A 24,615-nucleotide genomic window follows, 5' to 3' on the forward strand; every position below is an offset into this window, starting at 1 on the left:
CAACTCTTGTAGGATTGCTGAGTGGATGCATTAGAAAAGAAAACATTGCCAGCTTTCTCCAATAGAAACAAAACTGTGTTAATATAAGCAAATGCTAACTATTGGATTTAGCCCTGTATTTCCTACAACCATGATAAAAAGAGGGCTGTCTGTAAGCGGCAGAACCAAATGTTGGGAGCTCAGTTCTCACTGTGCATACCAGAAGAGCCAGCCTGTGTACCCTTGGGCTGCAAAGTCTGAGGATGCCCCCAGAAGAAGGGAATGGTAAACCACATTTGAGTATTCTCTACTTAGAAAACTCTGAAAAAAGTCATAATAAATCAGAATTGACTTGACGGTACATGGTTATCACTATTATATTGTTGTGAGCACCAAAGTAAGGAACAATCCAGCCAGTTGCAGTACCTTTTCTCTTGTCTTATTGCTTTAAAGCTTTATTGTTAAAAATGCTCAGCTACATAGTCATAAATAATTCCATAAGGTTCTATTAGTTTTAAGGTCCCATTTTATTGATTGTTCAGTGAAGGACAAAATAGTAAGAGCAATAAATGCTAAATGATATAAATAAAGTGTGCATCTTGAGATATTCATTCACTTTGTTAGTAAAGTATGTGAATTTTATTACACCGGGGAAGTTCAAGCAGCAAGTTATTGACATGGTTTTGTTCTGAAAAAGTTATACTAAAATCACCACAGTATCTGAATAAGTTATTTCTTTCAAAGACACTTGGCAATGCTACTGACTGAATGCATTGGATTTCAATGAATATTGATTTGTTACAAAAGTCTATGATTTTAAGCTAGGGAAAAAAAAGATGCTTGAAAAACTGTACGCAAGGAGTACTAATTAACAGATTTTAACAAGACAAATTGCCCTGAAATTGATAGGAGCTGGAGCAGCAGAAATGCTTCATCAAATTTTCTTCTGCACCGAATCCTCCCATCCACCTTCCTATAGAAACTAGAATGTATTCAACCATTTTATAGATAAGGGTTGAATAAATAATCCTTTTTCACTTTATCTAGAAAACAACAGAAGGATTTTAAAAATCTATTTCCCTTTGCAAATATAAAATTACTTCATCAATTTGATAAACCAGAAATACAACTTACAGCACAATCCTTTTCATGCACAAATACACTGAATGTGGTGAAGCTTTATTTCCAGGTAAGGAGAACTGCAGCATTACATATCTTACTGGATTCCAAAATAATCCACAAGTGGGGAGGGAGATTTATTAAGATCAAATATTTGCAGATATTCCTTGGAAAAATGTATTAAAACTCTTTCCCAATTCTGTCATGGTTCTCAGTTTGTACAGTATGATTTTCTCTGCTTAATCGTAAGTCTAACTTTAACCTCACATTATCACATATCTGAGACATTACTCATCTAAAGAAATGCATGATTAAAACTACTGGGACTACACCCGTCAAACTAGCCAATGAATCTTCCTCTCCAACTAACACAGTTACCAACCAAAACTACAATTACAAACCTAAGAGAATGAACAGCTGCTCATAAGGAGCCTTGCACAGTTTTGTATTTACTAAAAGGACAACTATCACATATGAGAAAATTAATAATGAAAAAGTCAATTCTACTTCCTGACTTCTATCACCAGTCATAATGTTCTAATTTCAGACTAATTCAGGTTGGGAATTGCTCCCAAAATTCGTTCTACCTTCAAGGGCTAACAAGTAATGTATTTCCCTGTTAAAGCTTTGACAAGTTAGGTTTTTGGTTTTTTTAAATATAAGGCTAAGAGTCCCTCACTAGTATGGCTCATCACGCTGGCCGGATTTTAAAAGAAACTGTTGTGAGCTCTGATGTATACAAACTAAACAGGATGGGTATACTGAATTGCACCCAACAGAACTTTTATTTTGTTTTGTTTTGTGAGAAGATATGCTGTATATTGCATTGCATAATAAATCTCACACCAAGTAGCAATGGGTATTTGTATTTTACTTAATCTCTGAGCTTCAACAAAATTACTAAACTATTTTCCAGTTAAATCATCAAACTGAAGTACTCTTTTGAGTTTGTGAGATACTTACTGTTCATACAATTTTGGACATAACAGTACTGACAAATACATTAGTTGTCCTAGAATGATATAAATCTGCTCCTTTAGATCTTAGTGAAGTCCAAACCTAAGCATCTTTTGTTTTTGTTTTTTAAATCAGGCTTGGATTTTGGATGCTGGAGTTATGATTGTAGTTGACTTTTCAGACCTTGTTATTATTATGATTTATTTACAATGTTCATTTGAATTCCTTGCATCTTTTGGAAGCAGATATTTTATAAAACTACATAACCAAGACCAGCCTCCCTTACAGAACATTGTTGGGACTACAGTTTCTATTATCCCCACCTGATCTAATATGCTGGATAAAGATTTTGAAGTCAAGGGGTTCCATCAGATTCAAAGAGGCTTCCCTATACCAAATTCTGATTCTCCACAATTACAGGATTATCCTGGTTCACACAAAGGATGCTTCCTGCCATGCTGACCAAGTTTTAGTAGAACTGAAAGAATAGCCTCAGCTGTTGTATTTGGCACAACAAATACCTATGACAAAAGAACTGTATTCTTCCTTTTTGTACTTAGGAAAATAAAGCATGCGCATGGCTCCATGCCCATCCACTCAAATACTTAAGTCACACACCTATGCCTCTGGAGATGGATGTTTGAATGCGTGGGAGGGAAAGCTCAAGAAAGGATGGGTTAGGCTGGTTGGCAAGGCATCTGCTTAAGCAAACTTCAAGCTCATTCCATTTAGTGCTCAGCCGATCCATATATACAAACCTCATGTTCAAAACAACCAATGTTTCTTGTTCAACTAAAAAAAAGCAGCTGAAACCCAGCTGATATACCTTGTCAAGAACATGGACACCATTGTTTTTCTGCACTACACCTCCCAGAAACCCTCAGGTAGCCTGGCCACTGGCAATACTATGTGGAGGATTCTGGGAATTATACTCTGAAAAGTACATTTACAAGTTCCAAGTGTGCTTCCCTTTCTCACCTGACCACATTGGGATGCTCGAACGTCTCCAGATGCTTCAAGACAGCCACCTCACGGATGGTGGAAAGTGGCATCCCCTCCTCGCTTGTCTGCACCCGGACCCTCTTCAGGGCTACAAAGCGCCCGCCATTCTTCAAGTCACGGGCTTTGAACACCTTCCCATAGGCGCCTTCACCGATCTCAGCTACACATTCATATTGCTGGTCAGCTAAAGCCATGCTGTCTTTATCCATGCTGCTGTTTCTCTCCTTCTTTCCCACTTCGTCCTGTGGTGTGGCAAGGCACTGTAGCTGTCGTCCTGGTTCCCTGTGTGCTAAAGAGCCCTTTGCTGCTCCTGAATGCTGTGCCCAGAGCTTTTACATACAGATGGACCAGGCTGTTGGATGGTTTCTTACAAAAGCAGCAATGCCTCACAGTGAATTTCTTGCTTATCCAGAGCAGTTATCTCAGTCTTTGGAATCACGGCCTGTGTAAACTAATTAAATCTAAGGAACAAGGAAGGAAACAGAAAAAAAATACAGTTTTAAATATATTTATGAAAACATTTATAACCAGTCCTATATCTGCTGTTCTCTGTTTCAACTATCTTCAGGGTACACCCAATAACATGATATTAAAGGAGTAAAACGGATTTGATTTTTTTAAAATTAAGATTGTATACATTTTAAAACAGAATGAACAATTTAAAAATTATGTTAAAGGCAACAAAATGAAAGGATTGTAAAACAATCGTTCTAACTATAAATCCTGAACAACCAGATTTCAAGTTGCCACTAAACCAGAGGCAATGTTGGTATGAGTCAGGTTTTTCTAGGGGAGGGAATTCCATAAGCACAGCACTACATCTGAAGAAGCCCTCTCCCACATTATTAGTACAGTGGGGTCTTGACTTGAGAACTTAATCTGTATTGGAAGGCGGTTCTCAAGTCAAAAAGTCTGTAAGTCAAGTCTCCATTGACCTACAGTGCATTGAAAACCGATTAATCCCGTAACAGGCCGTTTTTGTTCCATTTTGGTTTTTTTCTGGTCCATCCATACAGAAACCTTTATTGGCATTACAGGGTACAGGGAGTACACAGGATAGTTACATTCCAATTCCGGGTGGGGGGAAGGGTGAGATTGGGATTATAGTAGGCTAGGTTCAAAGAGATTTATAGGGTTTAGGGTAGGGGGAGGGGGGGAGGGGAGATCTTCATGACAGTTAGAAGAAAGTCAGCAACTTGACTGGTGATAAAAGGCGAAAAAATCACTCAGGAGTATGGGGGCAGGGTCGAGGAAGAAAGGGGAGAGAGAAGAGAGGAGTGGGCCTAGTAGCCGCTTACAGGGGATGTTGTGGGATGGGCACCGGAGTAAGATGTGGTCAAGGGAGTCGGGTTCGGATGCACAAGAGTAACACAATCTGTTGGGACGGGGGATTCTAGTGAATCTCCCAAAATGGGCTGCAGATGGAAAGATATTCAGCCTAGCGAGCATAAAAGCTCGTCTTTTTTGAGGGTTGGACAATTGGTTAAAATAATTGGAGGGGCGGCCAAGGGAGGGGGATAGGCCAAAAGCAAGAGGAGAGCAGGTGGGGTTCAATTGGGAGAATAGGGTTGCATGTTCAAGGTCATAAAGGTTGGATTTAATGATTTGATATGCTGGGTTGAGGTTCATGTTGGCTAAAGTTTCGACAGAGAGAGATAATGACGATAGTTTGTAGGTCGAATCTCCATTGACCTACAATGCATTGAAAACTGATTAATCCCACAACTGGCAGTATTTATTCTATTTTTGTTCCATTTTGGTTTTTTTCTGGTCTGTAAGTCAAATCTCAGTCTGCAAGTCAAACCTAAATTTTGCGGCCAGAGAAGTCTGTAACTGAAAAAGTCTGTAAGTCAAGCCGTCTGTAAGTCAAGGGTCCACTGTATTAGAAGTGCCTCTCTACTGCTTTCTGTTAAAAGATAGGCTATCAGTTCATCTACACACTTACTTAACAAAAATATCATTTGCAATCTAAGGTAAAGGTAAAGGTTCCCCTTGACAATTTTTTGTCCAGTCGTGTTCAACTCTAGGGGGCAGTGCTCATCCCCGTTTCCAAACCATAGAGCTAGCGTTTGTCCAAAGACAATTTTCCGTGGTCACATGGCCAGTGCGACTTAGACACGGAACGCTGTTACCTTCCCACCGAGGTGGTCCCTATTTATCTACTTGCATTTTCATGCTTTTGAACCGCTAGGTTGGCGGGAGCTTGGACAAGCAACGGGCGCTCACTCCATTGCGTGGATTCGATCTTACGACTGCTTGGTCTTCTGACCTTGCAGCACAGGCTTCTGCGGTTTAGCCCACAGCGCCACCACGTCCCAGTCATTTGCAATTTATCACCAACTTAATCACCACGGTCATCATCATTTACATTCATTTCCCACTCTTCCTCCTGGTAGCTCCAATTGGCATCTATCTCTCCCTCTATGCTTTATCCTTACAATGAGCTTCCCAGACAGTTTAGGTAGCAGAGACAGTAAATAAGTCACCCTCTGAATTTCACTACTCAGTCAGGATTTGAACCTCTGTTTCCCTAACCAAAATTCTAACCACTGTATCACACAGACTCTATTTACAAGGCAACCAGTTTCACTGAATTCACTGTAGTTTTGAGTACACGTGGATATATTTGTGTTGTAAATCAAGGAAACTAAGAAGTAATACAACACAGAGTAGAGGTATATATGGAATAGTGTACTCTATGCAAATTCTGAACTAGATGGTTGTTTTGTTTACACTTTTTTCTTAAAATAAAGCAAATGAGCATTTTCTAAAACTACTCAGAATAATTCAGGCTGAATCAGGTGTTCTCATAAAGAAAAAAATAGATTTACTAATTTATCCTGTTTTTCTGTCAGAGAAAGCATAAAAAACACAGCATTTTAAAAGCAGTAAAGCATAACAAATTGTCAGACAACATAAAAATATGACAATTAAAACAGGAAAAAAGCATAACAAAATTCCAAGCTATTGTTCACTGTATTTGAAAATAAACTATATAATTTAGTGCTTTGAGAATGAGCCTAGGCAAGCTACTGGTTTGTGAAGTCACCCATCCACTCTCCTTTACTTTCTCTTTTATGTTAAACATAGACTGTCACTGTGTCCAAGCCAGGACAAATTGTGATTTCTTCAAATAATCTAACGGCAAATCATAGTTTGCAATCCTAGTTTGTCTATAGTTCTTGGTAAAACTATCTTGTTATGTTAACATTTTCTGGTACAGACATGACAAACGATGATTAGTTCCTTCTCTGTTGCTGCTGCTAAACCCTGGAATTCCATTCCCATGGAAGACCAGGCTGGTCATGTGTTTGCTATCCTTCAGCAAGGAGACAAAGATCATTCCCTTCAAGCAGACTTTCGTTTAGTGACTAGCTGTCTATGAGAGGGTTCTTAAAATGAGATTGCTGTGTTTCTGTTGTTTTTTTAAATGTTTTTAGTACTGGTTTTATGTACAGTACTAAGTGTTTTGCAAATGGGCACAGGTTGGAAAAACAGATGAGAGTTGTGTATGGTCCTGTAACTAGCCTTAAAGGATAGGAGCGCAAGCATGCAAATTGATTTTCCTCATTTTCATTTTCCTTCTCAATAGTCACTTGGGAAAGGAATGGAATGGTGGGAAAATAACAAGAGATAACAAGAGCACCAAAATTGTACTGTAAGTTGTTTTCATTTTGTTTTTACAGTACCTCATCTCCATTGATTCAGAACCCTCTCAAATTTTGGTAATAAACTGACACTAATCCATAAACTGACACTAATCCATACCAAAAATGGATTAATGAGTCTAGAAATAGTTATGCACATGTGTGCACACATGTGCATTTGTGTTTGTGTTCATTCTTCAGATGACTCTGAGGAAGCACCAAAAGAGTATTATAAAATGTTTATCATCATAGAGGGAGACACATTTGAGTTAAGCAGCAACTGCAATGATGAGGTACTTTCTCATTCTCTCTCAATGAAATTGTGGCCAGAATCCTACTAGTGTGCATTTAAGGTTTACATAACTTGTTATGGTTAACTGCAGTTAGTTAACAAGATAGCCAGGCTTCTCTCTGTTTTGCAGCAGGGTGTGTAACCAGGCACATGACCAACACAAGTTGAAGTGAGTTACTCAGACTTTATTAGAACACCAGCCAACGAACTTCAAAATACTTAATTTCACCTGAATTGTGTTCTCTGTTTGGGCTCAGGATATCAAAATTAACAAATTATTACCTTTCCTCTACTAACCCCGTAAAACAAGCAATCGTAAATAGTCTTAATTAGTTAACTAAATGGCAATAATAACAAAATCCTAATCCTTTACTAACAGAATTGTAAAAGACCCAGCATGTGAATAGTTCATAAAATGAGTTGAGGATTATATTAAAAATACAGAATAAATTCATTGATGGAGAAAATGTCATCCAAAATGGTATTTACTTATGATTTGGCTACAGCAAAATCATCCTTAGAGCAACAGAGAAACAAGTACTGTATCAAAAAGATTATCTACATGTACTTAATAAACTTATGTGCACTGTCACTAATGATAAAGAAAAGCATGACCTATTTCCAGTCATAAATTGTCACTTTTAACTTTATTACAAATACGTGCCAGGAGCCATCCTGACATAAAATTAATGTACCAAATAATGACCAAAATCCAGTTTGTTACCATATAATATAAACTCATGTAGGAATAACTTTGCTAGTGATTGTACCTAGGCAACACAGATAATTCAATTCTGCAATGTCGTGGCGAAAGTGCACAGTGGATAGCGCTTCCACTTTGGCACTACAGTGGTGCCTCGCTTAGCGATGTTAATCCGTGCAGCAAAAATCGCTGCAAAGCGATAACATCGCTAAGCGATTTTTAAAAGCCCATAGAAACACATTAAAACACGTTTAATGTGTTCCTATGGGCTTAAAAACTAAACTTATGCAAAAATCCTCCATTGCGGCAACCATTTTCGGTGCCTCTAAAGCAAGGCAAAACAGCGGGCGGCCATTTTTTTCCAGGCGGCCATTTTGGAACCGCGATCAGCTGGCCGAAAATGGGGGCTTTGCGATGATCGCTTCCCCGCGATCATCGCAAAGCGAATTTTCCCCATAGGAAACATCGCAAAGCGATCGCTTTTGCGATTGCAAAAACAGCATCACAAAGCAATTTCGTCGCTCAATGGAGCGTTTGCTAAGTGAGGCACCACTGTATTGTAATAATACAACAGGATTTCAGCCAATGTAAAAAATTGTGTGTATTCTTTTTTAACATTAGTGATAAATTGAACAGCCAGTATTTTAAAGATAAATTAAAAGCAAAGAATATCTAGTTACATGACCAGCACAATTCAAAACATTAAAAAAATGGAAGACAAGGCAGACAAAATAAGTAAGGATGAAAATAAATGCACTTATTGGATAAGTAATCTGAATCAAGACCTCATCATTCTGTTGCCTGTGATCTTGGGTTGGGCAGCTACACCTGTCTAGCCCCGTTTGCTCCCTAATTCTTAGCCTTTTCCAACCCACCAAACATTAACACTCTGGATGTATTTTTCCCACATCATATCTTATGACTAATCTTCCTTTCTTCATCTCCCTATTTAAGTCCTTCACCTGGGATTCCACAAACTACTGTAGCTTTCCCCAACTTGATGCCCTCCAGGCCATACTGGACAGCAGTCCTGACATCCACCACTAGCAGTCCAGAATATCTGGATGGCGCTAGATTGAGAATTGCTAACCTGTTAGGTTTCAGCAACTCTTTTTCCTCAGCCCATTTTTCCACTCTCTGTTTCCACATCCTGATTACTTAAGCAAACATTCCAATTCTTGGTCTGTGTTGAAACGACTCAATTCTCCTTTTCTGAAAACCTGTATGTCCCCTCAAATCTTCCATTCAAAAATTCCTTTTCCAAAAATTTCTACTTCCTCCATTTAGTCCTTCTCTGACCTATGCTTTACAAACCAATGCTTCTCTTCCTCTTTGGGCCCTTTGGTCTAAATCCAAGTGTTAATTTTAGCTAGAGTAGAACCATTGAATGCTGAATGGTTATGCTTACTCAATTGATTCAGCAGGTCTACTCTAGTTGGAACTAGAAACTGCATTCAAGCCTTTGTCTCTTTGTCTCCTTACCTCCTGGGCCCTCTTCCCACTTCTCTGCTTCCCATCATTCAGCTTCCCTTCCCAGTCAGTATCCACAGTTTGCCAAGTGCTTAAATCCTTCCTGTCGCCATGTAATGGAGTATACAGTGAAAAATAAATGCCATTATTTAACATAAGTTGTTACTGGATAAATGCATGTCGGGTTACAGATGAGAGACCATGCCATCACAGTGACTTATTCAACGGCTACAGCCACCCAACAGATACTAATTGGTTAAAATGCAGTGTGCCTCTTCCACTACTCCAGGTAAACCACCATATATTTGGTGTATATAAATTTGTGGCTAAATATTGTATTCCACGTATCTGAAGAAGTGGACTTTATTCTTAAAAAACTCATCTTGAAAATGAATCTCACAAGCACAACAATTATTTTATATGTGTGTGATACATAAATAAAATAATCAACTTGCAGGAGATAAATATATCTCCAGTTTTTTTTAAATCTTTCAACCAATTATAACAAGGTGAGTCACATTTCTATTTTGCTCTCTCAAGTTCCTGTATAGTAATTTTGTCTATAAAACAGAACTACATGAGGCATCACTGTCTCAATACTATGAGATCAACAGTATGAACCAAAGGAAGATTTGGCTGTCTACTGATAAGAGACTAGACCAATGGTTCCCAACCTTGGGTAACCCAGGTGTTCTTGGACTGCTACTTGCAGAAGCCTTCACCACCATCTTTGCTGGCCAAGATTTCTGGGAGTTTTCATCCAAGAACACCTGGGTTACTCAAGGTTGGGAACCACTGAGCTAGACAAATATGCAGCAAAATTGTAAATATAACTAAAAAGAACAGAGATAGATTATCAATTCCTTATGCAATGCTGTAATGCTCAGTAAATTGGTTTGCTATGCAGAGGAGTCATGTCATTTCATTTGGCAGATTTATATACACATGCTTGGATGAACCTCCTTACTCACCCACATGTGTATATATATATCATGTGTATATATAAATCTACCAAATGAGCTGACACTTCAGTTGATGGCATGGTCAGTGTCCTTGAGAGCTTAAGCCATAATAAAAATTAGCTATCTCTCTTATAGGTGCCATGAGAATCTTTTTTTTTTATTTTGACATAAATATCCTACAGGATATTTATGTGCATGCAAAAGGCACCATAGATATTCTTCTCGCTACAGTAATTGTGACAAGGTGATGATCACATGTCTGTTGCATTCCTGATCACATGTCTGTTGCACCCCACTGTGTATCTGACAAGTATTTTGTACCTTGGCAATTAGGCAGAGGACGAACAAAAATGGTGGTACCTACATCTTAATTCAGTTTTTTCCAAACTGGTTGTCATGCTGTTTGGAAATTATCAGAGTTGTACTAGAGGATGCCAGGTCAGGAAAGATGAATTAACGAGAGAGATCTACAGAGTGATCCAGGAGAATACTGGGTAGGTATCCCACCACACAATCAGCATTATAGTTGCCAATTATCGGCACCCACATTTTAGGTTTGTCCACATATTGGTTTGTGGCACGGATAACTATTATCTTCAGAAAAACCACATCATGTTTTTGCGATGTTCACTTACACTTCATGAACGTTTGTGATAACATTAGTGCTCTCAATTTCCAACACATCCAATGCTGTAAACAATTCAATAGCTGGCAAGCCGTTGACCTCAGTAACATATGAAATTCCATAGATAAGATTCCACTACTGTCTGTTCATGAAATATTAATGTGAACAAGTACAAAAAAAAAATCTGCAAACTGTCAGAAGATTAGTAGGGTATTTTTTAGATTTCCTTCTAATATATACTCTAGGTATCAGTAGGAGTTGTTTTGTTCTGCTTATTCAGTATGAATGTGCACTTTGTGTCTACACATGCTGCTCCATTCTTATGCCCCCACTTCTTAGAAAGGAATCTCTATGTTCCATACTCTAGATTCTGATTTACTGTTTCCCAAGATTCCTTGATGAACAATTAGTAATTCCTTATTACTCTCTCATCAAACCACTCCTGATCCAAGCTAACGAACTCCTGTGCAATCTGAATTCATTTAACAGAATACAGTATTCACATCTGCTTACCTGCATGACTGACAAATAAGGATTTAAACAAATATGCTACCTTAAAGCATTTGTTCAATAAAACAGGGAAAATCCAATCTTGGCAGTGTAATTTAAATTACATTCAAATACAAATTATTCTGCAATACATCTTTAGGAGACTTAAAACAATAGTGTGAGGATGGTTTAATAATTTTAATCCCCATTGATGGCTGTCGGAATAGGCTTAGGAAAATGTGGTGCTTACAATAATCTAAAATGGCAACATTTGTTGTACTAACTACAGCTGTTGCAAATAAACTGTATATTAACCCTATGTACAAAAGCTTCATGCTCATATATCACATTCTCTTCTTACTTAGCTGGGAGGGGAAATAAATCAGCATTTAGTTTCATTTTGCCCCATTTCTGGTTTCATGCAAGAGAAGACTCATCATTTAAATAACTTGAGTTGCAGAAGAAGGCAAATCCCCAATCTGGCTTGTTCAGTGAATTACAGTTGTTTTTAAACCTAGACTCCTGGTTTGCATGTAATAAGAAATCAAGAACTGGGCAAAATGCTGGTTGAATGCTGGTTTATTCCTGCTCCTACCCAGACAGACATGCTTGAATCTATCTCCCTGACCCAACACAGATGCCTTTCAGTTCAAGCATGTGGCATTATATACTATAATCTAGTTCTCCAGTAAACATGAACACTATTATTTCTTGTCTCAGGCATAAGCCACACATTACTTTTATGTTACATTTAGCAGCCACAGGTGGGTTTTTACAAAATGTAATGCCAGGTGCTAGGAAAGGGAAGCCAATTTTCATCAAAATCGCAGCATGCAGGGAAACAGAGATTTTAACTCTTCCCTATGTAGCCACATTTCCTGCAAAACTGTCCTCTTGCATAGCAATTTCCCTTAGAAAAAATTCTCAGCTTTCCTGCAATGCCTGCATTTCCTGCAATGTACAGGAATGGGAGGGATTTTTGTTCTTCTGAAATTATGATTCAGAAGAAAAGGATTAACACTCATCTCCATGATGCAATTGGCTCCCCCAAACCTTATACAGTATTAGTTTTAAAGAACACCAGACATGGGTGCTAGCCATTGCACACAAGGTTAATTGTCTGAATTCATCTCTAAATGCAGCTATTTGCAACTCAGATTTTAAAAATATCAATACTTTTGGGATATCCATGAACTGCCAGTGGTTTAGGAATGGGGCTGCAGAGCCAGAGGTTGGGAATTTGATTCTCCACTGTGCCTCCATGAAAGGGGCTGGACTTGATGATTCTTGGGTTCCCTTCTAGCTTTGGAGTTCTAAGATTATTATTATTTATATATTTCTGATTTCAACATGTTCTGCTAATCTAAACAATCACTTCTGTTTTGAGGATCTGAAGCTGTGTTACACCCTGCCAAAACATCTGTCTGCTCTGACTGGCACGAAGTTATCTGGATTCTCAGGCAAAGAACTTTCTAGATGAAGTTTCTGGGAGTTAATTCTCCAAAAAAGGAATTTTTTGGCACTGTCACAATAAAGTACCATATTCGTGGCACTTTAAAGACAAAAGGGATGGAAGTTACTGCCATAATCTAACACTGCATATCTAAATTTATAAATTAGACGCTTTTACAACCCTTTCAGAAGCAGTATCTGCCTTGGGTGCTACCTCACGACACCCTCCACTTAAATCCCTGATGCTGACCATGGTTATTTTAGAATGGGCGACAGTTTTTTTTCTAGGTATATGTTAAAAGGCACTGTCCTCTTCATTACTTATCACCCTGTTATTTATTTATATTTAAATCCCATCTTAATTAAAAACACAGAGCAAAACGAGCATGGACCTCCACACTGCTCAGGCAGGATTGCCAGTCAAATCTGTGGTACCATATACCTGCCAACCGTGCCCTGAGGCTTGAGACAAGGTCTCGGCCTTCTCGCAGATTAAGCCTTCAGGTGGAGGAAAAAAAAGAAAAGGCTGTCAGCGCACCCAGCAAAGCCAAATACTGTACTGTAATGTCGCAAGTGCCAAAGAGAGAGAGGGAGAGAAACCTCCACGTGCCCAAGCCTGGGTAAAGGAGAATCTCTTCTGAGGGAAGCGCTAGTCAGCCAATGGAAAGCCCAGACTGGGTCGGGGGGGGGGAGGCGGAGCCGTCGAGTGCCTTAAGGATGGAGGTCGCCCCCCCCCCACCCGTCCAGGCGGCCTCAACATGTGTGAGGTCGGGGAGGACTGGACGGAGGCGGAGGGGGGGGGGACAGACTGAGTGTGGGGGGTCGCCGAAGAGGCGGGGCCTCCGGCCACAAGCGCCGCTGCGCCTGCCGGAGGCGAAGACGCACGCCGTCTGAAGACGCAGCCCGGTTGCGCCCGAGCTGCGTGGCCGGGAGGCTGCTGCTTGATTGGCGATGGAAAGTTACCAGTTTAATAAAAAAATACACATGCTGCATGGAGGGGGTGAGGGGGTGCGGGCACGCATGAAGGGAATTTCCTCTTCCCCCTGCCCACAACCAAGCTCTCAAAAGATACCTTAAATCCAGCTACACCCCCCCACCACCACATGTGGGAACGCATGCCTAAACTCAGTGCGCCGCGTGCCTATCCGGCCCAAAGCAGCGGCATGAAGAAAGCGGGCAAACCCCCCACACACACGTTAAATTTGCCTCCGCGATCCCTTACACAGAAAGTGTGGATCGGTTCCTTAAGTAGCAAGCCGAGCCTTTCCCACCACAGCAATTTCTGCTCCCCTCACCCGGACAGGAGCTTCTCCAGAACTACCCACAGTAGTCCCACAAGTACAGAGAGGACCACCCCAAACCAGCTCCCTTTATGGAGCACGCATGTACTGTAATGGGGGAAAAATCAGTGTAACAATGCCCTCCACCGCCCCTCATTCCGGCACCACAGTAACAGGAATTTATGATAGGCGGAGAGTGCGGAGGCAAAGTTTCCCAATCCCGACCACCAACCGCCTCCCCCCCCCCCCGATAGGAGTATTTGGGTTATAGGTTCGAGAGAAGCACATGGGCACTTTTCAAAGTACCTGGTATATTGCTCTGGATCTGCCTCGGTCTTCAGAGAGGACTACCCCGAGTGATCTCCGAGGAGGACTGGGGTTCAAAAAAAATTGGAAAAGCAAAGAGAGAGAGAGAGAGAGAGAGGTGAAAAACTCCCCCCCACACACAAAAAAAAACCAGTTCCGAAAAGTGAAGGGGGTAGGAAATAGAGACCGACCTTCCTTTTTTCTTTTTTTAAAAAATAAGCAGCTTCTCATTAAGGACGCCGGGCCAGGGAGCAAAGCACAACCGAACCGGATCCGAAGGGTTCACATGGTGGCGGTGGCTGACGCGCCCGGCTCAGGTCTCCACAGCCACTGTTGGGGCCACACAGGTAGTTGCAGCGGCTCCTCCGGGGTTCTGCCGCTGCCCTGAGTTCGCATCTTCCTGCAAGCGGTAGGGCAGGCTGCACCTTAAAGCGCAGAGGATCTCGCAACCCCCCCCTCCTCCTCCTCCTCTTCCTCCTCCTTTTCCCCCCTCCCTTTGGGAGGAAAAAAAAAGAGAGAGAGAGAGAGAGAGAGAAAGGCTTGTGCTGACTATTCTGGGACTGATCAAAGCTTCGCAGCGACCAATCTCCCCGGAGCGCAGGGCTCTTACACCAGCAATACACCCGGCCGCCGCCTCTGCTTCTCTAAAAAGTCCCAGTTCCTTTCTCTCTCGCTCGCTCGCTCGCTCTCTCCTCGGCTCCTATACTCAGTCTGGGAGCAGCGGCAGCAGCAGCAGAGTTTTCCCCCCACCTCGCCTCCACTTTTTCCCCCCCTTGGTTTCCCACGCTGGCTGAATGTGACTTGACCCCGTTTCAAAAAAGTTTGACATAGTGCTTCAACATTTCCGCATTCCTCCCCGACTACAAAGGCAGCGGCCGCCTCCTTCTGCTTTCTGTCTCTGCTCTCTGTCTTCACACTCAATGAAATCCTTCATGGGCTCTCGCTGCCAAAAGCAGCCACATACCGCAAGGGTCGCGGCGGCGAGCGCAACGGCGAGGAGCAGGCAGGCGCCCAGGGACAGGAGGCGCTCGCAAGGGCGCTGCGCGACGGTCGGGAAAGAAGAGCGGCCGGGCCGGGCCGGGCGGGGAGGAGCGGGGCCGGCCCGGAGCTTCCGCTGCTGGCCGGCCCGAGGGCTCGGTGGTGGGCAAGCGACGAACCATTACGGCCGCAGGCACTCGGGAGAACAAATGCGAAGAAGAAAGAAATAAGAGCCGCACCGCTCGCATGTGTAGACGGTTCATATAATTAATTAAATACATAAATTATTATAAAGTACTATAACAAGGGACGAGAACATGTATAGTATTACTAATACAGTTACTGATGACAATTACAGCTAGTAATAATAGTAACAAAAATACTCGTGCTGTAATGTTTCACCTGTTAGCACGATCATAATATATTCATTGTTCTTGTGCAAATTTTTATGATGTAATTAATAACAATAATGGCAATAGTAGCAATAAAGCGGAAGTCCTTGTTTTAGATTTCACGATAATCATTAACACATTTGATAAGGCTGCAGAGGGGCATCCATCTCTTTAGTTTAGCCTAGCTGTACTTTTCAAGGCGTGTGTAAAGAGTCCCAGAAATAATATATGCAAAGGCATCTAATGCACATTTCAGTTTAGCTTCACTGGCAGGATCCTGTTCTTGTTCGCATAGTTTGTGTAACTTGCTGCTGCCAATTGCAGGTAATTGGCAAGATGCCAGGATATTTTTTCGTATGTGCTTGGTCATACACCCGCTTGTGCAGCCGGGATGTGCCCCAACACCTTGTCAATTAATTGCAATATGCCACTGCATGTTACACAAACTTAAGTATCAATAATATCCGAGCCACTGCCTTTGTATACTGTGATGGCTGGCTAACCAATGATAATAATAATAATAAAAAAACCCAACTCATATTAGGACTGTAAAGAAAGAAGGGACAGAAACATAAGGGGCCTCATGGTGTAGTGGTTAAACTGCAGTACTGCAGTCAAGACTCTGCCCATGATCCAAGTTTGATCTTGGGCTCAGGTAGCCAGCTCAAGGTTGACCCAGCTGGAGGGCGGCAATTTGTACCCTGCATAATTACAATTCTAAACCACTCAGAGAGTGCTTTAAGTGCTATGGGGCAACATATAAGCACCACACTTTGCTTTGTAATGGAGCATGAAAAATTTTTGAACAGAATTTTGTGTTTTGAGAGGTGTTTGACTTCATTTCAAAAATGAATATTTATAAGTTGTGAGGTTTTTTAAATAAATATTTAAATTTGAAATGGTTCAATGGGGCATTTCTATATGAAGATGATTAAAAAATCCAGAAATATAATATTTCTATTCATCTAGTGCAGTACTGGGAACTACAAGGCACTCTACATCTTATTATATTGTATCTCACCTTGGCCTGAGGCACAATCATTGATAAAGGATGATAGAGGGAAAGTCCAAGGAGTGCTTGTCACCAATCTGGGTGAATATTTCAGTGTACAAATAGGTGCATCCTAAGTACATGTGCATTTGCTGCACCTAACTTGCAGTTCAAAATTCTGATTTTAACTTCTAAAGTGCTTAAGGGCTTGGGGCCAGACTGCCTAATGGAACAGCTCTTCCCTAGTATCGTACCCTAAAATTACAACCTGAAGTTTTGTTTAAGATGCCTCTACTGAATGAATTGAAGTGGGTAGCTGGTGGAAAGAATGTGTTGCAGTTTTGGATTTCTGGTAAGATTTCCATTTACTATGCAATACTAGAAGTACAGAGATCCAGAGAGAGGAACAGCTTCAAGTTCTCCAGAGTCCATTCCTTTCACATTAACTGGCACTTAAAGTCTCAATAACTCACTCTGAGATGTTTGTAGTAGAAAGAATAAAAACCATTTCCCACTTACAGTTGCTTGAAATTATAAACTTGTATATGGTGCTCAGTCTATTGCACAAATACTTAACCAACTGAACAGTTCTACAGCAAGCAAACAACTGCCACCAACCATGTAAAGAGAGGGAGAGGAGAACTCAGCAGAGAGGTGGGACTTTCTTTGAATTCAAAGACTGGAAGGAACTATTGGTTAGTACTGGATAAATAGACAAGCACTGCAGCCCAGAAAAAGTCCCTCCCAATCACACAAACTATAGATAGAATGCAAGGTTGCAAAACCACTCCGACAAAGTGATTGCAGCCCAGTTGACAGGTGAGCTTGTCAACTGTATCATGGTCTTTTCAGTTCTAGATAAAACTTTATTTTTCCAGGCATTTTAGGAATTGTTTTAGTGCTTCCAAGTCAGTGTAACTTTCTATCTTATGTGGTTGGTTTTGTGCTGCATCATGTTTTATTTGTATCTGTTTAGTCATCCAGAGAACCATGGATAACAAGAAGCTTTAAAATGTAATATACAGTATAAATAATAATCCCTCCTTTTTATCTACGGTGGAACTTACTGATGCTCAACAACCACAGAAAAATTTAGATCACATTTGCAGTTCTGTATAAACATGAATAGACTCAAGCTACTGTATAAGATCCCACTGTGTCTCACTGAATTACATAAGACAATGGTGCCAAAGGTGCCAATTTAGCATTAAAAGAGAGAGAGAGAGAGAATAGTGCTAATATAGGAAAGAGCTACCACGAAATGTTGCAGTACAGACTACTGGTGGTGGTGGTTGGTTGGTCGGAAGCTTGCCATTTAAATAAATATTCCATTCTATTCCCTATCCCTTTTGTTCCTATTTCCAGAAGTCAGCCAGTGCTTCATAGACATTGGACTATTGGAGAAGGGTTTAACCATTACAAGTTAGGCTCCCAATTTTTCTAAAGTTTTCCCCAGGCCTTATACATAGATTCAGTTGCTTTAGCTAAGAACTGGCTTTCAGAAAACTGAGATTACTGTTAGTGCATATTATGATGTGGTACAATTTTAGTATCTTTTAGATCAGGTGTGGGTAGCTTTTCTTCCCTTTTGCAAGATTTATTATGTGGGTATCTGTGTTTTAACAAGAGAACAAACTTAAGTGTGTCATATAGTGCACCTTTTATATGTATATGTATATTTTATTTATTTATTTAACTGATATGCCACCCACTCCACCCAAAGGTCTCTGGGCGGCTTACAATAATTTAAAATACAATAAAAAGATAAAACAATTAAAATACAATTAAAATATATACTCTAAAAATTGCCATCAGGACCCACAGTTGACATTATTTCAATGAAAAGCCTTCTGGAACAGCAAGGTTTTGACCTGGTGCCGAAATGTCATCAGCATATTTCACCTTTCTCCCAGAATTGAGACAAAAGACTGCTTATACGTGTTTGTTTGTTCTTGTTTGTTTGTTTGTATTTCACCTTATATTTCCCAATTTTAGAATTGGGACAAAAGGCAGCATACACAACCATTTAACATAAAATAAAATTAAAATGCACAAAAATCACAAACATTAAAATAGAATCAATTTCAATTATATAATTAAAATGAATCAAAATTAGAACTCTTTAAAATCACTTAATTAAAAGGTTATAATAACTTACCTTAAAGCAGTGAAAGCCACTACATCAGCTGATATCTCATACTGTAATTGGAGGTGTCTTGGTGGTGGTCCCATCACTCTGAACCAGTCTCCCATTGGAAATTTGGGAGACTCCTCCATCCAGACTTTTAAGAAGCTAATAAAAAACAATTTGTTTAAAGAAGCCTTTAGGACATTCTTCCCCTTATATAGCGATTTGACCTATGGCTTAGTCACCATCATTTAGTCATTAGTTTGAGTTTTTGTTATTTGTTTTGATTTCTTTTTTCTTTATTTGTTTCTGGAGGGTGGAGATGGGTAGTGATGGGATGATTTCTGTTTGTATACTGCTCAGAGTATTGGATTTTCACTAAACGGGGCAGAATAAAAATGTTATAAATAAATTGCTGGAAAACTGCCTAAACATACTATACCTCTGCATGTGATATGCTGAGGAGCAGCAGAGTGGGAAAGTGCTAATATTATTTTACTTTCATGTTCTATCTGTGGGCTTCCCATATACATCTGGTATTTATATCTATATTTATCAATTTCCACCATATTCCAGAAATACAGGAAGCTTTCTATACTTATAACAGTTGAACACTATTCTTTACCAGATAGGAAGGAATTTTCCATTATTTAGCTTTGTAGTCTTTCTTACAATCTTCCTACTTCCTACAATCAACTTCCTCCTTTTTAATGGCCTTCTGTAATGGTAATCCACTGAAAACATACACATTGCTTTTCTAAAAACAAAAAGACACCAGCATATTATTCTATCTTTACTATACTTAGTTTTGTAATACGGTACTGCAAAATCAGCATGCCAATGGCAGTGCTCTCGGAAGTTGGAAGTTCCCCTGACTTAAATCCTATTTAATAATAGTAGTTAAGAATCTTTTGGCCAGGCTGCCAAACAAAAAAAGGTTAATTGTGAGCACAGGAAGGTGTGTTTTCCACATGTAAATCCTTCCATCTGCATTCCAGCGAGTATACTGTCATCTTTTTCTATGTGGCAATATGCATCTAACTCCCATTAACATCAGTCGACTTTCCCTAGCATGGAGAAAATAATATATGCCTTAAGGCTTTAATGCCTTTTAATCTATCTAGTAAATGTAATACAGATACAGAAAAAGTGAGCTGATAGAAACAAGTGTTGAGCATGCAGGAACTAATCTTAAAGGCATTCCAAATATATAAGTAAACTGTTTATTATCCACAGAATACTGAAAAAAATCTGTAACATGTTATACAGATTGGTGAGTTAGAAGCAGCAGTAATACCTATTACTAAGAATAGTCAATATTTTACTATTATGACAACTATCACAAGAATTAATAGCACATTTCAAACACGAGACGGTACATTTTAGAGATGTTGCACTTGAAGAATTCAAATAACATGATCAAATAAAAGAAACTGGCTCAGACAGTTCAAATATGGTAGTGTGTCCGAATGCAATACACACGACTCAATGTGCAGAAACTGCGAGAAGTCTGAGAGATCCCAAAGGTGAATACATCTGCAGATAATTTTGGAGGTATCTAGGATACGAATTGAACAAACAACCGACAGACAGACAGACAGACGCACGCACGCGCATGCATGCATGCATACACACACACACACACACACACACACACACACACACACACACACACACACACACACACACACACACACACACACACACACACACACACACACACAAATAGCTGGTTTTTCATATTTGAATCCAGAAGTATCCCTGCATTGCAGAGCTAAATGCTTTGCTTGTCCTGTGTTGTATCAGGTTTGAATCTCCAAGTTCTTGTGCAATTAATTCATCCACCTTCCACATGAACATACTTTATAATATGCTGAACACTGCAGTTTCATCTGATACTTAAATCCAGATTGTTCTGCATTACTTTTTTTCATTTTAACATTACATTATATTGTTAGAAATTAATTGATTTTCCTCTGATTTCTTTTATATTTTGCCTTCATTTCATGGATTTTATTCCCTGTTTATCTGCTGTGATTTAAATAAATCTTAAAATTAACTACACCTGCAAATAGCATCAGATAATCTCTGATTACACTTTTTGCTCACTGGGGTAAACACAGGGCATCATTTTCAGGCATTCCATTGGTTCCTCCTCTTTTTTAGGCTCAACATGATGTCAGTAGGGTTACGTTTTCATGAAGTGTAAGGAATTTCATAAAAATGTATTAAATACTAGGCTACATAAAACCCTCGACTTAAGAACGTCCCTACATACAAACTTCGATTTACGAACTGCTCCGTTCGCAAACATTGGCATTGACTTGCGAACAGAGCCTCAACCTACGAACGAGGTCAAGGTTCCATTTGCAAGTCAATACCATTTTTTGCAAACGGAGCTGTTCACCGCCTTTGGAGGTCTCAAAAGGCTTTCCGCCCAACATCAGATGAAGCCCTTTGAGACCTTTGAAGGCAAAAAGCCAGGGAGAAAGGGCTGGAAATTTAAATTTCCCACCCTTTCTCCCTGCCTTTTTGCCATCAGAGGTCTCAAAGGGCTTTCCCCGCCGACATCGGAGGAAGCCTTTTGAGACCTCAAAAGGCAAAAAGGAAGGGATTTTGAATTTCCGGCCCTTTCTCCCTGCCTTTTTGCCTTTAGAGCTCTCAAAGGGCTCCCTCTGATGTCGGGGGCGAAAGCCCTTTGAGACCTCCAAAGGTAATTTTTTTAAAAAAATGTTGGAACGGATTAATTCTGTTCCCATGCATTTTAATGGAAAATGGTACTTCGACTTAACGAACTTTTCGACATACGAACGCTGTTCCAAAACAGATTAAGTTCATAAGTCAAGGTACCATTGTATAGCAAATAAAATTAAAAATATTTACTCATTTATTTTATTTATATACCACCCCATTAGTGTGAAGCACTGTTCTGGGCAGTTTACAATAATCATTAAAACACTGCTGTTCTTTAGTCGTTAAGTTATGTCTGACTATTTGTGACCCCATGGACCAGAGCACGCCAGACCCTCCTGTCTTCCACTGCCTTCCACAGGTCAAATTCAAGTCGGTAGCTTCAATGACACTGTCCAGCCATGTCATCCTCTGTCGTCCCCTTCTCTTCTCGCTCTCACACTTTCCCAACATCAGGGGCTTTTCCAGCGAGTCTTCTCTTCTCATGAGATGGCCAAAGTATTGGAGCCTCAGCTTCAGGATCTGTCCTTCCAGTGAGCACTCAGACTTGATTTCCTTCAAAACGGATAGGTTTGTTGTCTTTGCAGTCCAGGAGACTCTCTCCAGCACCAAAATTCAAAAGCATCAATTCTTCAGCAGTCAGCCTTCTTTATGGTCCAGCTCTCAATTCAATACATCATTATTGGAAAAACCATAGCTTTGACTATGTGGACCTTTGTTGGCAAGGTCATGTCTCTGCTTTTTAAGATGCTGTCTAGGTTTGTGATTGCTTTCCTCCCAAGAAGCAGGCGTCTTTTAATTTCTTGACTGCTGTCACCATCTGCAGTGATCCTGGAGCCCAAGAAAGTAAAATCTGTCACTGCCTCCATATCTTCTCCTATTTACCAGGAGGTGATGGGACCAGTGGCCATGATCTTAGTTTTTTTTTATGTTGAGCTTCAGAATGTTTTTTTCACTCTCTTTCACCCTCATTAAGAGGTTCTTTAAAGCCTCCTCACTTTCTGCCATCAGAGCAGCAGCATCTGCATATTTGAGGTTGTTGATATTTCTTGTGACAATCTTAATTCTGGCTTGGGATTCATCCAGTCCTGCCTTTCACATTATGTATTCTGCATATAAGTTAAATAAGCCGGGGGACAATATACAGCCTTGTTGTACTCCTTTCCCAATTTTGAACCAATCAGTTGTGCCATATCCATTCTAACTGTTGCTTCCTATCTCACATATAGATTTCTCAGGAGATAAAGTTGTTAGGCACTCCCATTTCTTTAAGAACTTGCCATAGTTTGTTGTGATCCACATACTCAAAGGCTTTTGCGTAGTCAACAAAGTAGATGTTTTTCGGGAACTCTCTGGCTTTCTCCATCATCCAGCGCATGGTAGCAATTTGGTCTCTAGTTCCTCTGCCCCTTCAAAATCCAGCTTGTACTTCTGGGAGTTCTCGGTCCACATACTGCTGAAGCCTACCTTGTAGGATTTTGAGCAAAACCTTGCTAGCGTGTGGAATTAGTGCAACTGTACGGTAGTTGGATCATTCTTTAGCACTGCCCTTCTTTGGGATTGGGATGTAGACTGATCTTTTCCAATCCTATGGCCACTGCTGAGTTTTCCAAACTTGCTGGCATATTGAGTGTAGCACCTTAACAGCATCATCTTTAAAGATTTTAAATAGTTCAACTGGAATGTCATCAGCTTCACTGGTCTTGTTGTTAGCCAAGCTTTCTAAGGCCTACTTGACTTCACTCTCCAGGATGTCTGGCTCAAGGTCAGCAACCACATTATCTGGGTTGTCCAAGACATTCAGTTCTTTCTGGTATAATTCCTCTGTGTATTCTTGCCACCCCTTCTTGATGTCTTCTGCTTCTGTGGGGTCCCTACCATTTTTGTCCTTTATCATGTCCATCTTTGCATAACCCTGTTGTTCCTTTTATCTCTTGACTCCCTACTTTAGCATTCCAGTCCCCTATAATGATAAGAACATCTTTCTTTGGTGTCAGTTCTAGAAGGTGTTGTAAGTCTTACAAATGCAAATGCAAATAAATTTATTGTCATTGTAAGTCTATACATAGTATACACATACAACGAAATTCACACAGACACCCAGAGACCAGACCCACATATACACACATAAAAAAAATCCCCAAACACTCTCCACACACTAACCCCCCCCCCCCAAAAATACAAACATCTACACTGCAGGCTAAGTAACATTGTCCAACTGTTCATTACTGGTGGTCTTTAAGTTCATTATTAAGTGCAATTATAGCTCTGGGATAAAAACTATTCAGAAAACGTGTGGTCCGAGTATTAATTGTTCTGTATCTTCTGCCAGACGGCAACAGTTCAAAAAAGTTGTAAGGATGGGTAAAGTCTGTAAGGATGTTGTGTGACTTCCTCAGACAGCAGGATGTGCAGATGTCAGCCAGGGTTGATATCTGGAGCCCGATGATATTCTGGGCAATTTTAATGGTTCTCTGTAGAGCTTTTTTGTCCACTACAGAGCTCTTCCCAAACCATACAAGAATGCCATAGGTTAGGACACCCTCAATGGTGCTACAACAGTAGGACAGAAGTAAATGCTGAGATAAATTTAACTTCCCGAGCATTCTCAAGAAATACAGCCTTTTCTGTGCCTTCTTCACTAGAATGTTGGCATTTATAGTCCATGAGAGGTCCTCTAAGATGTAAGTGCCCAGAAATTTAAAACTACCAACCCTCTCCACTTCCTCGACATTTATGTACAGTGGTACATGTGCATTTCTCTTCCTCTAAAATCAATTATGAGTTCTTTAGTTTTTTTGATGTTGTGTAAGATTATTTTCTTTATACCAGAGTACCAACCTTTGTACTTCCTTTCTGTAAGAAAGAAAGACTCATTGTTCTTATTTATGAGCCCCACTACTGTCGTATTGTCCGCAAATTTAATAATTGTGTTGGTGTTATACAGGGGGGTGCAATCATGTGTGTACAGGGAATAGAGGAAGGGACTTACCACACAGCCCTGGGGAGCTCCTGTACTTAGTACCAAGGCAGAAGAATGGTGAGATTCCATCCTTACTGACTGTGGCCTATCTGTCAGAAAGTCCTTTACTCACACACAAATCTTCTGAGGTAATCCCAGGTTGATCATTTTAAAATCCAACCTATTGGGT

General features: G+C 40.2%; 1 protein-coding gene across 2 annotated transcripts in view; it reads right to left on the reverse strand.

Moving 5' to 3' along the window:
- Positions 1-14,658, reverse strand: part of CDK6 (cyclin dependent kinase 6) — a 137,795-nt gene extending 123,137 nt beyond the window's left edge. The window contains exons 1-2 of one of the 2 annotated variants that reach the window (XM_020785171.3): positions 14,475-14,658; positions 3,034-3,518 (exon numbers count right to left, since the gene is read on the reverse strand). In XM_020785171.3, the coding sequence (XP_020640830.1) occupies positions 3,034-3,266 (233 nt within the window). In that variant the 5' untranslated portion in view covers positions 3,267-3,518; positions 14,475-14,658. Of the gene's footprint in view, positions 1-3,033; positions 3,519-14,283 lie in introns of both variants that reach the window. The other variant, XM_020785172.3, reaches the window with a different exon arrangement.
- Positions 14,659-24,615: the final 9,957 nt, after the last annotated feature.

The sequence above is a fragment of the Pogona vitticeps genome, chromosome 6 (genome assembly GCF_051106095.1).
Source record: "Pogona vitticeps strain Pit_001003342236 chromosome 6, PviZW2.1, whole genome shotgun sequence".
NCBI classification, from domain to species: domain Eukaryota; kingdom Metazoa; phylum Chordata; class Lepidosauria; order Squamata; family Agamidae; genus Pogona; species Pogona vitticeps.